Raw genomic sequence first — 15,763 nt, forward strand, 5'->3', positions numbered from 1 at the left:
GAGCTATTCGTGTGATGTAATAAATGCATGATTTGATGTTAAGAACTTAGTATATGAATGTATACATGTTTTCAGATTGTATAACATGCTTGAAATTGGTGTTTGATGAAGAATCATGCCTTGTTTCTAAGATTTGACAGCAAAATGAAAATGCAGAATTTTCTGGACAAGGAGTGCGCTCGATCGGGTGAGTACGTGCGCTCGAGCGCGGCCCAAGAATTTCAAAACAAGGAATTCAATTTTGGAGCTCGCTCGATCGCAATGAGTACGTGTGATCGAGCGCGGCCAAAAATGATGCAGTTCCGAGGATTGAGGATTTGAGCTCGCTCGATCGGACGAGTTCATCCAATCGAGCGAGGTTCTTGTTTTTAAAATAAAAAAATTTAGCTCTTGGATTTATTATTTATTTACTGTTTTATTAATAGTTTTATTAATCATTAATTGCCCTAAGACGAGATTAGCAACCCGAGTCCTCGCAGTTGTCGTGTGCTTGGCTTGACTAAATTTCACCCTTTTGGCTTTTCCAAGAATGCAGCACTCGCAAAGATCTAAGTTTTGAATCTTATCTCCACATAGCAGATTCTGTTTCGATAATTCAATCAACCCTTTCTCGCTTACATGTCCCAAACGTAGATGCCACAACTTTGTTTTGTCTACTTCAGATTGAGCAACTGTAGATCCACCAAGCACGGTGTTTCCCAAGAGAAAATACAGAGAATTTCTTCTCACAGCTTTCATCACTACTAGTGATCCCTTCAGCACTTTAATCTGTCCGTTTTTTGATTTGAAATTGTATTCGCTAGAATCTAATGTCCCTAAAGATATCAGATTTCGTTTAAGCTCTGGAACATATCGCACTTGTTGTAGGAGTCTGTCAACACCATCATGCATTCTGATTATAATTGTGCCTTTGCCCTTGATCTTGCAAGCTTTATTATTTCCCAAGAGCACTAGTCCATCATCAGACTCGTGCAATTCTTCAAACCATGACTTTGTGGGGAACATATGGAATGAACATCCTGTATCCAAAATCCAATCGATACTTGAGTCTTGTTCCGATACCATCAACACTTCTGCAGAATCATAACCATCAGAGGCCACAGATACTTCTCCGTTTTCAGCAGGTTTCTCGAGTGGTTTCTTCCTTTTCTCTGGACAATTTTGCTTAAAGTGTCTTTCCTTATGGCAAAGAAAACACTTCAACCTTCCCTGACTTTTAGATCTTGACCTGTTCTTGAAGTTTCTTGATGTTCTTTTATTTGTTCTTCCTCGAACATTAAGACTCTCACCTTGCGATTCACTGTTGGCATGGATTTTTTTCTGTAGTTCCTTTGATATGGCAGATTGAACTTCTTCCAACGAAATTGTTTGCTCCCTTCCATACAACATTGCATCTCTGAAGTTTTCATAAGATCTTGGTAGAGCGTTCAACAAAATCAATGCCTTATCCTCATCTTCCATCTTAATCTCAATGTTTTCCAGATCATCAAGAATCTTTGTGTATTCTTCAATCTGTGCAGATATATTCGTATCATCCCCTATATTAAATGAATAGAGTCTTTGCTTTAGATACAAACGATTTGCCAATGCTTTTGTCATATAAAGATTTTCAAGTTTTGTCCATACCGCAGCAGCAGATTTTTCCTTCGAAATTTCGCGAAGAGGTTTGTCTCCTAAGCACAGAATTATTGCACTGTGTGCCTTCTCAAGGATTTCAGTTTTATCAGTTTCTTTACTTGAACTTGACATTGCCTCTTCTCCTTTCAAAGCTTCAACTAAACCCTGTTGGATCAGAATTGCCCTCATCTTTATCCTCCATAATCCGAAGTCGTTGTTTCCGGAGAATTTCTCAATATCGAATTTCATCGTACCCATCGTCTATTTCTTCGATTCCCACAAACGGCGCCACTTGTTAGAATATAACGAGTAATATAGACGATTCTCTATCGATTAGTGTTATTGTGTTGTGTTTGTACGCATTAATCAATCAAAGACAATAACAAGAAAAGAAGAATTTACGTGGTTCGATCTTTTATGATCTACGTCCACGGGAGAAACAACCAATCTTTTATTTCCTTAGAATTCAATACAATGATTTCAAACGTGAATAGAGAAAGATTCGTAATCAAGCCTAATTCCCTTGATCTATGAATTCTCTAACTCCCCTTGTATCTTCTAAGTCTTTATGGTGTTTTTTGTCCAGAAATCCTCCACCTATTTATATATATCATAGGTGCTTCCTGTCAAGACTCTCATTCCTTCTAGACTTCTGACTTTGTATCCTACATGAATACAAACTCATGTTGGCCAAGTATTCATAAGAAAAGAAACTCTGTCTTTTCCTTATCCTCTAGAAGACCCAAGCTTTTGAGACACTTCCTTTAACACTTGGCTTCTAAAACATTTCTCAAAATCTTTAATTTTCTTCCTTTTAGGTGCTACGGAGAGAAGCAAGATTACGCTGATCACGACGGGGCTTGATTTCTGATATCCTCCATTCATCGTGTTCCAGATTTGCTCGGAGAAAATGCGACGAAAATACTAGCTGTTTGCTTGCAGTTCATTGAGCTGATTTGCTTGGCATGATATGATGATGAGGTGATTATGAAAATGACACTTGAGTTGTGAAATTCTAGTGCATTTCGACGAGACAAACTGATTTAGAACTAGGGATTTGATTTGGCACGAATTTCATGATTTTACGTTATTACATCATCTCAATCGATAGATTTGATATCTGTTGTCTCAAACTCATTAATTAAAGGAAAACTATGAACTTTTCAATCTATAGTTTCAAATACATCAATCCAAGTACAATCTATTTATCCAGTCGTTCGTTTGTTGCATATTAGATTATTTGTCGCTAAGCCATTAAAACGGACGTGGATTGCAGCTTTCACAACTGGAATTCACTCAATGGACAATAAACTCTACATATGCCGCGATTTTGGATCCCCATGTCAGTGTTCACGAAATGACAGTTCAGAAACCAGATTCGAGATTCACAGCAATTCGTAAAGGTTAACAGGATCTTGCCTTCTTCAGTCTCGGCTTCTAATTCAAACGTTGATATTTCTTTGAAACGCGGTGTATCGGTTCTTGAAAATACTGAAGCGATATGAAGATTGCTTCCTGTTTACAGAAGACAGGTCTTAGTGAAGGTGCAACTCGCTAGTTTTACATGAAAACCATAGATGTACCTCTGTCCGAATCGTCCTGCTTCCTTGATGAGGACATGTGTTAAGGTACGAATCAAAAATACTGCGCACAGTTTTCCCCTACAATTAGAAACCCTCTTGAGCATAACATACCCTTGAGCAGCAAAATTGGGCACTTGATAGATTTAATCTTTCATTAGAAAAAAATTGATAGGTGATACTGAAAAATTGTGTAAGAGCATGAAATGCAGAGATATGCTGGTGAAGCTAAGGCTCGCATTCAACAACAAGAAGTTTCCGAATATACTACCTTCAAAGTTTGATCTTCGTCAACACACTCTTCCAACCCCGCGAGTCCGCCAAAAGCTATTAGAAGGTGCCTAATCACAAGATTTTTTTGAAAGCCAATTAAAGATTTGTTATGAAGAAACATATGCTTTGCGCACTTTGAGTTCATCTTTTTTTCCTGAGTCGGGGAAAAGGAACAAGACAACTAGTGTCAAGGGTAAAAATGCCAGCCAAATCAAAATCAGGGATAAATACTCTTAAAAAAATAAGCGCATGTCTATAAAATACAAGTACCTGAATAATGGTAGAGAAAGTTCCGATGGATTGATAACTAAACCATGCTCAGAAGTACCAATCCGCTGATCATATCCTCCCTGTGATTGAGCAAAAATAGTTGATAAGCAGATACCTTCGGCAAAGTGTAAAGTGATAACCAGGCACCTTGTATGGGGAATTCTTGAACACAGAACTAATGTTGGAAGCATAACGAACTTTATATCCCCAGTACATGCCCTCTTCTCTTGGTGTGGAAGATGGGACGATTTTCCGTGGTAGGTCTGAAAATTAAGAATTCATAAAGTTCAAATTCACCCATCATTTTACGGTACTAAAAAAAGAGGTTCATGGACAACAAACCTCTATCTATGTTACGATCAGTTCCCATTGCTACTGTTACTCTTTTTCCTGCTTCGACGACTTCATCAACCACAACATTCTGCAAGATATGACCTTTAAATCATAAGCAACCACAGCCAATTCAACCAAAAGTTTCAGCTCTTGTGACACAGTGTCATATCATATGATCTTCAGTTATACATGTCAACTGCAAGTTGTACTTGCTTGACGAGCAATAATGAATTTTAAGACTAGAATGTGAAACTTGAAATTATGATGCGGAATAAATGTTTAGCAAGACAGATAATGGCAAAAAAAAACAACAGTTCCATTTAGTAAACATCACAAGTGTAAGGGTTGCACAAAGCATAAATGTAAGGTCACAACAAAGTGAAATCTTTTAACTCAATCCATGCCCAAAGGCCACTCAATGAAGGAAGATATCGCAGCAATATGGCGAAGAAAATAGTGAGAATGAATTTGGGTAAAATCTATAACATGAGTTCATAAATGAAGATAAAGTTCTATTAACATACCAATCATTAAAAAAAATTATATACAAAATGCATTCATTTCACAGAAACAGTAACAAGCAAAAGTTTATCATTTACAGACAGTTACAAAATAAAATTAATTTTCATAAAAATTAACAGTGTTCTAAAAGGCGCCGCCTAGACCCGCCTAGGCGCTAGGCGGTTACCCACCGCCTCGCTTTCTTGCTAGGCTATGTCTCTAGGCGTTTTCCGCTTAATCTCCCGTCTAGGCGGCGCCCAAGCTGCCTAGGCTGGCAGAAATCCGCCTAGGCGGTTACTATTTTTTATTAAAAAAATTTAAAAATAAAAAACTAAAAGAAAGACACGAAACGAGAAACGAACACAGAAAGAAAGAAGAAGCGCATAAAAGAAAGTCAAGCAAAAAAAATAAATCTCATGTTACATATGAAAACTTGATATCTATTTATATTTATGTTGTTGTTGTTGTTGTTATTATTATTATTATTATTATTATTAAAATTTTATAAGAGTTTCGTACAAAAACAAAAAATATAAGACATAAAAATTATATTTTATAGTAAAACTCATGAATATTTCAAGTTATTTATTATTTAGGTTTTAAAAAAAAACGCCTAGGCCCCGCCTAAGCAGTCGCCTAGGCGGCTAGGCGCTAGGCGGTGGGTCACCGCCCGCTAACCGCCTAGCGCTTTTTAGAACATTGAAAAATAATGAAAAAAGTAAAACTTGGTTGCATTTTATGAGGTCCCCAGAGGTAATTAGGTCAAGCGATAGAAAAAGAGTCAGAAGAATTCGATCCTCTTATCTTGATTTCTCGAACCGAGAGATCCATGAATGGGGATCCTGATGCATATAGATACAAATGGTCCAATGGGAGCAAGAATTTCCAAGGCATCAGATGAGGTCAAGGAATAAAAACAAAGATTAATAACTACTAGATGAAATAAGATTAAGTGGCAGAATAAAGATTACCTTGCTAAGGCCCACGTCAACATGCGTCCCTACAGAACCTGCATCAAGGTTTTTCCGTGTGATACCTACCATGAACAAAGAATTTCATACATTTCATTAATGGTAAATATTTATTAAAAAACTGAAACCAGAAGGAGGAAAAAGGCACACAACCAAAAAAATCAAATAACGCACCAACTCTAATGATATGACGAGCAAGGTCAAAAAATTCAAAAAGGAAGCTACTTGGAAAACAATTTAGATGTATGAAGAATAAAAAAAATGTTAGATTAAAATGAGAAAATCTATGGGCATCAGTAAACATAATTTTATCGACATGAACTTACCTGAAGTTCAGAGATCAAGTGTAAGCCATCATTTGCCCCAAATATATAGAAATGCTGGGGGGGTGCGTGTTTGGGGTAGGTGGGTGGGTGGTGGAGTGGGCGCGGAACGAATTGCAAATCCTTATGTCCTTCGAGACTACTCCAATCATTTTTAATATAAAAATTGACTCCTTGTATATGGATAATAACATGAGATAGAACTCAAACATTAGCTGGGGACCCTTTATTTCGAAAAATGTTCAATTTCTATAATTTTCCTTTCACTAAATTATTTGATCTCTGAGATAGTTGGTTTCATTAACTTAAATCCTGACCCTTATTGACCTAGCACAGCGAATCAGCTTCTCTAATGACTCGAAAAAGAAGAGAGATGACTACGATAGAGTTGCTTTAACCGGGAAAGTAACTAATGACAATACCTTCTCTATATGAACACCATTCATGCTTACGCAAATGATGGGGGGCATCAAGTGGAGGTAACAAACCCTGAACATAGTCATACAATGATAACGATTAGATAATAAATCATTTTAAACATACCAACTTTAAGAGATTACTAATGTGAACACCAAATTCTCACCACAAATCTCAAACTGTTATGCTTAGGAAAAAGATCCTTTCTGAGATACTGTGGGGTCTCAAGATATGTCAAGATTCTCAGAAGAAAAGCAGCACCACTCTCATTGTCATCTGAATTGTTTAACACTGTTTCAGTGGATGTGTCCTCACATATATTTTTGTTATCAACCACAATGATCTGTTTGACAAAAGCAAAAACCACCTTGGTGACCACATCTACACCTATAAATATCTACACCTATACCTGCATAGGTATTACATTTTTGTACAAGCATTCATAACGCATAACACCTAACTGAATAAATGAGATGGTACAAACAATTAAAGAGGGACAGATGGGTGAAACTTAGGACTTCCCAAAGTGAGTTAAAACCAAAGCACATAACCACTTATCGAGGTTATCAAAATCGTGTGGTGTTAACTCACAAGTATCATTTCCTTGTCCTGAAACACAGACGCATGCTCGGACTACATACCGTCGTGCATAATGAGCAAATTACGGTGTGAATTAAGTCACGTATAAAAAATTAAAGCATTATTACGTTTTAGGATGACAAAAACATAACGGGATTTCACTATCTGAACTAAAGTCAAAACTTTCATGTTAAAGAAACAACTTTCCAACTCACGGTATGTCATAACCAAGCATTACAGATATCAGATACCCTGTTTAGCTGTTTCTCTGTAGGAGTCGATGAAATAGTAAAGAGTATACTAAGCATTTTCGTAGTTTGTCTACTAACCGTTCCTTCATACAGCAAGAACTAACAGAACTAACTTGAACCCACGTAGGAAAACGATTAGCCAAAATCGCTAAACCCAATCAACAAAAATCTACATAATTTATTCATCAACCTAGCCTGTGTAATTGTGTGAGATTAAAAAACCGTGCAGTCCGCAACCACATACTCCACTTCCCTAACAACTTAGAAAACAACAGAAACAATAATAAATTCAATACACAAACAAGCTCATTCAAAAGAAAATAATGAAAAAAAAGCAACTTGACCTCGTCGATTCTAAAAATAGTGGCCGCTCGAGCAACCTGACCAGCCAACTGCAAAGAAATTAAATGATGAAAAAATCAAACATATCATACATCAAGAGTCAAGACCAAATACCAACATTAGAAAATAATGATAAATTATGCACGAAAACAGCAGGAAATGAAAAACGCACACGAGTAGCTAGTTCAAAGGACTGAGCGTTATCAATAATGGATCCTGGAACAGCAATGCTGACAGTAGGCATCTCATTTGCTGCAGATTCGACGTCTTTTTGTTGCTCATTGGATTTCTTCTTCTTCTTCCGCTGCTTTTCGATTGATTGAGAAGCGCCGTTTGCGAAAAAGGGATCATTTTGACCCTCTGCTTCGTCTTCTCTCTTCTTCTTCTTCCCCATTTTCGAACTTTGGAACGGCCGAGGGGTTTAAATTTGTTATGATTAGGGTTTACCGTTTTCAGAAAAGTTTGTACACTGTGCTTCTCTTTAAGTACCACGTGCTTGAAATTGCAAATTTTTGTTATTTTCGTTCTTACTTATAATTACATTTTAATAATAATTATTATTATTATAATGTTGGGCCGAAGTCCAACTTGAATCTGGCCCATCCAGGCAAAGAAATCTGGGCACTAATACAGCAATTGGTGCTGATTCAAATGACGGACCGGCCCGTCACGTTCTGTCTCGTTTGATTGTGGGCTAAGATGGGTTGGGTCGACCAACTCATTTTGACATCATTGTTTATCCATGATTATGAAACTCACAATCGTTTTTTTTTTTTTGTGTAACTAAAGAAACTATTGGTCTAAAACATAACATGCAAACCACGCTAGTTAAACAAATTACGAAACTAACCGTGTACGACAAGATCGCCCGAGAAAAATTTTTGATGTTACTAATATTTATCTATTTAGTGAGTTAGAATAATAGGTTTTAGACAAAAAAAAATAGATGATATTGTGTCATTCAATATTATAAAATTTTCAGATTCTATATTGTTTAGTATGAAAGCTAAAATATATAAGATATTTGGTGTCAAGATCTCAAATATAAAATGATTACACTAGTGTGTTTGGTTGAGCTTATAAGTTTTTTTTTGTTGGATCATCTAAGCTCTTCAAATTTATTTGACAACAATTTGGTCAAACAACTTATAAACGGTCAACATAATCAATTTGATAGATTATAAGTTGTTTTAAAAAAAAATTGAGAACCCTAATTTTTTTAAAAATAAAAATAAAAATTCTTATTTTAACATTTTACTTCTCCAAAAATTTATAAATTTTTATAAATCACCACCATATTTTCCACCATTAAATATTAAATATTTTAAAAAAATTCCAAAGAATATTTTTTAACATAGGTTTAACATTTATGACTAATTTTAAAACTATTTTAAATAACATTCATAATATATATCATTTTTGGTAATTTTAACGATAAAAAATATTATTCATATAACGTTAAATACGTCAACAATTTTTTTGAAATAAGTTTAGTCAAAAAATTTAAGAGCTTATTCTTAAAATAAGTCTAACAACTTATAAAATCCTTATAAAAAGATATATTTAATAAACTTAACCAAACACGTTCGAAATCGGGTTGGACCTCCTGCAGCTAGAAAAGGGTGGCGAGACAACAGGTGTTTGGTGTACAATACTAGGCGAGGTTCGAGGGAACATATTTACATCATTTTCATAGACTTTCCAAATTTCAATATATGGAAAAGACTTTCTAATAATAGAAATGATTGATTCCCGCACTAATTACCATGCGTGATCTCGATTCTGTTACCCTTTCTTCATCGCCTTCATAAAAATAAAAATAAAATAAAATGAAACACACACACACAAATCATGACATATATATAGTAGTTGAGTCTCTTAAAGAGAGAAGATACAATTGTTTTCCAAAATAGCCTTTATATATAGTAAATAAATATGTAAATTTGATTCCATTTGTATAAATTTTTCATATTTTTTCGACTAACCATTATAGATAAGATAAATAACTTTTAAATTTATTCATGCATTACTTTAGAAATTAAAAAAAATAATTAAAAAAATCATAATTAAACTAATTAATGAAAAATAAAAATACAACATTTATATATAAAATATAATGATAAATATATTATATTATTTTATACACATGCATCGCGTGTGCGCGCTTGTGCTAATATAAATTAAGATTAAGTCTCATATGAGACGGTCTTGCGGATCTACATGTGTTAGTTAGACTGATTACTTATGCTGATACAAATTAAGATTAAGTATAACGTTAGATAGTCTTGCGGATCTACAGCTGTTAGACTGATCGATTTGATTCATACTTGCATTAAAAGTATTATTTGTAACATAAAAATAAAATTAGTTCATGAATTTGGTCGGATGATTGGGAATCTATTTCATAAAATTGATACGTGATTTCATAGAAGTTTTTAATTTGTGACAGATTAAATATGTCATTTGGACTTGAAAATTTTCAATTAAAAAGGTCACACTTGTTTCTCGATAAACATAAAATTATAATATGCATATTTATCATTTCATATTTAATGTTTAATAATAATCGGAGATAATATGTTATATAATAAATAAATAAATATATATATAATTTTGCTATTCTGCCCATCCACCGTGCCCATCTAATGTGCCCACCATGAGGTGGCACTCAACTATTGGACGCACAATTTATCACATCCAATAGTTGAGTGCCACCTAATGGTGGGCACATTAGGTGGGCACGGTAAGTGGGCAGGATAGCAAAATTGTATATATATATATATATATATATATTTATTTTCAGAGAAGATGTATACGTGGGTGTGTTTGTCAGGGATGACTAGATACGTATTATTGCATTGGGCGATTCGTATTATTGCCAGGACCCAAACCTGAACAGCATCGCCAGATTTATGCTTTTATCAAAGCAATTTGTTAAATGTCAGAGCAAATGGATAATTATTAGGCTATAAAAATTAATATTGACTAAAATATTCAGGGAGGATAATTTACGTCATGGCTTATAAATAAATATCCTTGCATTCTACGAAAAAAAAAAAAATCCTTGCATCCATCCCTTTTTTTAAAAAAAAAAAAACTATATAACTTCATCTGTAATAATTAGGGGTGGATTTTCAGCATGGCGCATAAAAAATATTGGTATGAAAAAAATTTATACCGATATGGATATCGAAATTTTGAAATTTTTGTATAAAAAATATTCATACTCATACCGTATAGATAACGGAAAAAAATTCGATGTACTAAAAAAATGTCTATATATCGAAAAAAATTTGGTACGATATCCCAAATAGTCGGTATTTTGGTTCGGTATCTCAGCCCTAATAATAATAATATAAGTCACTTCACCAGTGGTCAGAGATGGATCTAATAAGGGTTAATAGTTGTACTCGACCCTTCAACAATCATTTTCTAAATAATTTTTCCACATCGTCCTCGCTATTCTGATAGAAAAATCAATTTGGTCCTCTTACTTGAATTTTTTGGCTCTATCTCTCACAATGGTAAGAAAATCTCTCAACAAAAAGTTTGCGTTTGATCCCACATGATAGCGAAAGCTACACCCCCTATGCAATAAACAAATACATGGAACGATGGATGATTATTTATAGATTTATCTAGATATATATACAACCTACATCTTTTACCTTTTTATAGACATTTGAGTAAATCTTATATTAACAAAAATATTTGTAATACTAAGAGGGTGTTTGGCAGAGCTTAAAAGCTCTTTCAAACAGCTTATAAGCTGTTTTAGAGCTTTTAAGCTTTAAATTTTTGTTTGGTAATTTTTTTAAAAAACATCTTATAAGCTGTTAAAATAACATGTTTGACAGCTTATAAGCTGTTTTTTAAAAAGTAAGGGGGGAGGTATTTTTTTCAAAAAGATCTTATTTTAACATTTTATCTCTCTAAAATATCCTTAAATATTTTAATAAATCTCCATCATATCCTCCACCCATTAAATATTAAATATTATTTTTTTTAAAAAATCCAAATCACATAATTTTTTCTAAAATAAAATATTATAATAATTTTATTTTTTAATATATGTTTATTCTAAAACTATTTTCATATATGTATAAATTGAAACATTATTTTCATATAATTATATCTTTTTTGGTAATTTCAACGATAAAAAGATCTTATAATATCAAACGCATCAACATCTTTAAGTTATTTAAAATATGTTTATTCAAACACTTTAACAGCTTGTTTTTAAAATAAGTCTTAACAGCTTATAAGCTCATAAAACAGCTTTTAAGCTCTAGGAGCTTATAAAATTTTTTTAATAAATTTAGCCAAACATCTTCTAAGTTAGAACATGCTAGTTCCTGACAATATCAATCACTCTTTATTGATTTTTTATGCATATATTTATTACACGATTTTCGTATGTGTAATGAATAAACTACGGTCTATATATATTATTACATAGCAAAATGTCATTGAATTAATTCATATGCATCTTACCAATCACAACTAACCGTGTGCACACAATCAATGATATATGATTAGCTTCAATCTTCATGGCTAGCCAGAACCTTTCCCCCGGGGAAAGATTGGATAAATATTAAATATATATATATGTATACATACAGCTTGTGACAGCTAACAATTAATTTATTTAAGGGCAAAAAAAAAATTATAATATAATATATAGAATGAGCGGGATTAATTATAAAATAAATCAGTAGCTATTGATGCGTACGTGATACATGTGTACTATAATAAAAAATTACATAAAAAAATTGAAAAATGTTAGAAATAAAGGATATATCAAGTGGAAAGAAGATAAGTGGTTCATTTAAATTTTAAATTGAAGAAGATAATAAATTCTATCAGATAGTAGAGAAAGTATAATTTTGAAATCGATCATTTTATCTCTTATCAATACGAGCGAATGAGCATATTTTAAAGTTACAGTAATATAATTTAACATTGATATCATATCGATGAATCAAGTGGATTAATTTAGATTTATATATATATATATATATATGTATGTATGTATGTATGTATGTGTGTGTGTTTGGGGATTAATATATTGTCAAAATTTATGATCCGTCCATTCTGCTCAGTGTTCACATTTCACGAGTCCTCTAACTTCATTGAACCGAACAATTGCAATTTTTGTTCTTTATACATATATTTTGTAAATTTGATGTTGAATATATAATTGGGTTTTAATTATGTATGTTTCGATATTTATTATGTATATATAGTCTATTTCACTCATGATACTATAATATGATAACGCACATAGTAATGGACAAACTCGTAAAGATGCAAATATATAATACAAAATACAATTTTCCTTATCAAAATTATACGTATTTTCTAAATCTGAGTCAAAACCAGGAGAAAAGAGAGTTCAAATCAAACAAATGGTTGATGTGAAATGGTTGGCTTCCTAGAAAACGAGAATTATATTCATTATTCAACTCCATCCCTCGTAATGAGATTAATTAATTTAAAAATTGTCTCCATGATTTGACTATTGTTAATTTGTTTATATTTATAGGATCAAATCTCAATTAAAAAATATACAAAGACCACATTGTTTATATAGAGACTGAATGGAGGTTAATGGTTTACACTTTTATCACATTTCAAAATTGGCCTAATGAAGTATTTTAATCACTTCAATCACTCCAAATATCATCATGTTGTTCTAATAAAAAAAAAAATCATCTTTTTGTACTTATATTTTACCTAGTAATTATCAAGGCATTGAAAATAACATACTATGTATGTGGATCTTTTTTATTTTTATACCACATATATATTTATTTATTATATACACACATTTATATCTTTAGTAAAAAAAAATTCTCTATATATACACATTCATTTATTTTCTTATTTTTATTATTCAAAATAACACATCAAATCGAGATTCAAAAAAATAAAAATAAATAAAACATCAAATCGAACGCTCTCAAAAATCTTTGAATGCCAAAAATAAAAAATCTTTAGGAATCATATATTTTAGATAATAATAAATAATAATAATAATAATAATTAATATTTCCGCATATCTCTCCATACCCAAAATAAAACATCCTTATCTAAAGAATTTCCCTATCAACCGAGTGAGATTACTACCAAATCAATTCAAGAATGCCAAAATTCGAATAAAATGGAAATAAAACGAAAAATGGAATATTTCCTCTTATTCCAACCTCGTATTTTCAAGTACAAAAATCCCAGTGTCACGATTTAATTTAGGAGAAATTGCATATATCACCCTTGTGAAATTTTGGGTTTGCTGATAATTCTCTATGAAATTTTTTTAAGCTAATAACCTCATGTGATTCTAGATTTGTAGCATACACTCCTTTTTTAGCTAAAAAATTACGAAAATACCCCTACATAAAATAAATGTTAAATTAAAAAGTTCATAAAATTCAAGGGTATTTTCGTCATTTTTAACCAAAATGGATGTACATGCTATAAATCTAAAATCGGGGTTGATTAGCTTAAAAAAATTTCATTGAAAATTATCAATAAACCCGAGATTTTATATATGCAATTTTCCCTTTAATTTAATCAATTAAATATTATTTTTTATTATATATATAAATATAGATAAAATCGACTCACAAAATATATCCACGAGAACGTGCCCGTTTTCCTTGGATTTTCTTCCACCCCACACGCGTATGTGTGGAGGATTAATGATTATACAAAATCAAGTGGTGCACAATCCCATCCCCTTTTCCACAACACACGCAATCTTTGATTTCCCCTCGGCACTTTTGTGGACTATAAAATTCACATTTATCTGTCCATCCATTCATTCTCTTCCGTTTTCCAAAAACCTCAATTCATTCATTCTCCAGAAAACCAAAAAGACCCAAATCAAAATAAACATGTCCGCCACTGTGTGTCAACTTATGGCGGAAACAGCCATCACTTTAAAGCTCACGGATTCTCGGTTTGCCAACTGCAGGATCTTGTATGATGATCCCACCAACAGTACTAAAGAATCTTTGGAGAATTACGATTCTTATGCAGACTCTTTAAGGGAAAGATCGAGACTGAGTGGCAGAAGCCTGGAAATGTGCACGGAGAATCTGGGGAGCGAGACGGGCACTGACACCATTTTCTCATCTTCTACTTCGTCTTTTGATCATTTTATGGAGTCATTGAGTTCTGATCAAGAAAATTTGAGGAGCAGAGTGAGACAGAACAGAAACGAGGAGCCGAATCCCTGCCGGAAATTCCCGCCGCCGTTGACTACGATGAGTGGGATACAGGTGCGCCGCCACTGTGAAGGCGGGAGGCTGATTATCGAGGCGGTGGAGAGGCCGTTGAGGAATTCTTATCTGCAGGCGGAGAGGAGTGAAGGCAGGCTCAGGCTGTGTTATCTCACGGATTCCGAGTCCGACTCGGAGGAAGAGGCGGTGGAGGAGGAGGCCGTAGCGGAAGAATTTGGGTTCCAAATGTGGAGTGGGTGTAAGGAGAGGAGGGGACATGAAATTGGTGGGTTGTGTAGTAATTGGAAACCTGCATTTTGGGTGGCAACTTCTTGAAGATATATTTTGTTAGTTTTGGTATTTATTTTATTTTTTGGATAACTTTAGATGAATTATTTTTTGGGGATGAAGACGTTAAATTTTTCTTAAGATATGGGATTTTGAGAATAAATTTTGCATATTCCAACATGTTATGGGACTCCAATTATAAATTGAGTTGGTATCGTAGATTTATCCCTGACTTATATTTATAAATAAATTAAATTAATAATTTTGATACCAATATTTTTCATGAATAAATCGAATTGCAGATTTTTTTTATAAAATAAAATTAACTCTTGAGATTATTTGACTTATGAAATTTATGTCAATTTAAATAATCAATCAATAATTCAACAATGCCCACCATCCAAAATATAAATAATTTTAATATTGTCAGGATTACAAACTTCTGTAGTTATGTTTAATTTATATTTGAAAGAGAATGATTGTCCAAATTTATATAAAAAATTCACGATCACGTAATTCAGTTGATGTGAGATAATTAACATAATTTTAGTTGGTTTTTTAAAATTAAAAGAGGGTGTTTGACTAAATTTATTAAAAACAACTCATAAACTCTAAAGTTTGTAAGATGGTTTAGGAGCCTATAAGCTGTCACGGCTTATTTTAAAAATAATATGTTAAAATGTGTGGATAAACTTATTTTAATTGAATTAAAGATGTTGATGTATTTGATATTATAAGATCTTTTTATTGTCAAAATTACCAAAAAATAAATATAATACTATGAATGTTATTTAA

General features: G+C 32.8%; 2 protein-coding genes and 1 non-coding gene across 3 annotated transcripts; 1 reads left to right on the top strand and 2 right to left on the bottom strand.

Annotated features, from left to right (window-relative positions):
- Positions 1-2,740: 2,740 nt before the first annotated feature.
- LOC140891842 (uncharacterized) lies at positions 2,741-7,912 on the bottom strand. The gene is made up of 11 exons (XM_073300504.1): positions 7,630-7,912; positions 7,460-7,507; positions 6,452-6,628; positions 6,291-6,357; positions 5,546-5,610; positions 4,083-4,161; positions 3,888-4,003; positions 3,741-3,820; positions 3,469-3,538; positions 3,201-3,278; positions 2,741-3,132 (listed from the first exon to the last, which is right to left on the bottom strand). The coding sequence occupies exons 1-11, from the start codon at positions 7,849-7,851 to the stop codon at positions 3,055-3,057; spliced, it is 1,080 nt and encodes a 359-aa protein (XP_073156605.1). The 5' UTR covers positions 7,852-7,912; the 3' UTR covers positions 2,741-3,054.
- On the bottom strand, positions 5,835-5,898 carry LOC140876550 (small nucleolar RNA snoR101). Its single transcript, XR_012148854.1, has one exon. It is a non-coding gene; the product is annotated as a small nucleolar RNA snoR101 (small nucleolar RNA).
- Positions 7,913-14,256: 6,344 nt separating the features above from the next.
- On the top strand, positions 14,257-15,204 carry LOC140875698 (protein FANTASTIC FOUR 3-like). Its single transcript, XM_073279471.1, has one exon. The coding sequence runs from the start codon at positions 14,354-14,356 to the stop codon at positions 15,014-15,016; it is 663 nt and encodes a 220-aa protein (XP_073135572.1). The 5' UTR covers positions 14,257-14,353; the 3' UTR covers positions 15,017-15,204.
- The last annotated feature ends 559 nt before the right edge of the window (positions 15,205-15,763 follow it).

The sequence above is a fragment of the Henckelia pumila genome, chromosome 1 (genome assembly GCF_033568475.1).
Source record: "Henckelia pumila isolate YLH828 chromosome 1, ASM3356847v2, whole genome shotgun sequence".
Classification (NCBI taxonomy): Eukaryota; Viridiplantae; Streptophyta; class Magnoliopsida; order Lamiales; family Gesneriaceae; genus Henckelia; species Henckelia pumila.

Excerpts from the sequence above, each read along its gene's own strand:
- LOC140875698 (XM_073279471.1), top strand. The coding sequence starts at position 14,354 with ATGTCCGCCACTGTGTGTCAACTTATGGCGGAAACAGCCATCACTTTA.
- LOC140891842 (XM_073300504.1), bottom strand. The coding sequence starts at position 7,851 with ATGGGGAAGAAGAAGAAGAGAGAAGACGAAGCAGAGGGTCAAAATGAT. Across the intron at positions 4,004-4,082 it reads TGATCGTAACATAGATAGAG|ACCTACCACGGAAAATCGTC; the intron begins GTTTGTTGTCCA and ends CTTAATTTTCAG. Across the intron at positions 3,539-3,740 it reads CTTTCTCTACCATTATTCAG|GCACCTTCTAATAGCTTTTG; the intron begins GTACTTGTATTT and ends TCTTGTGATTAG.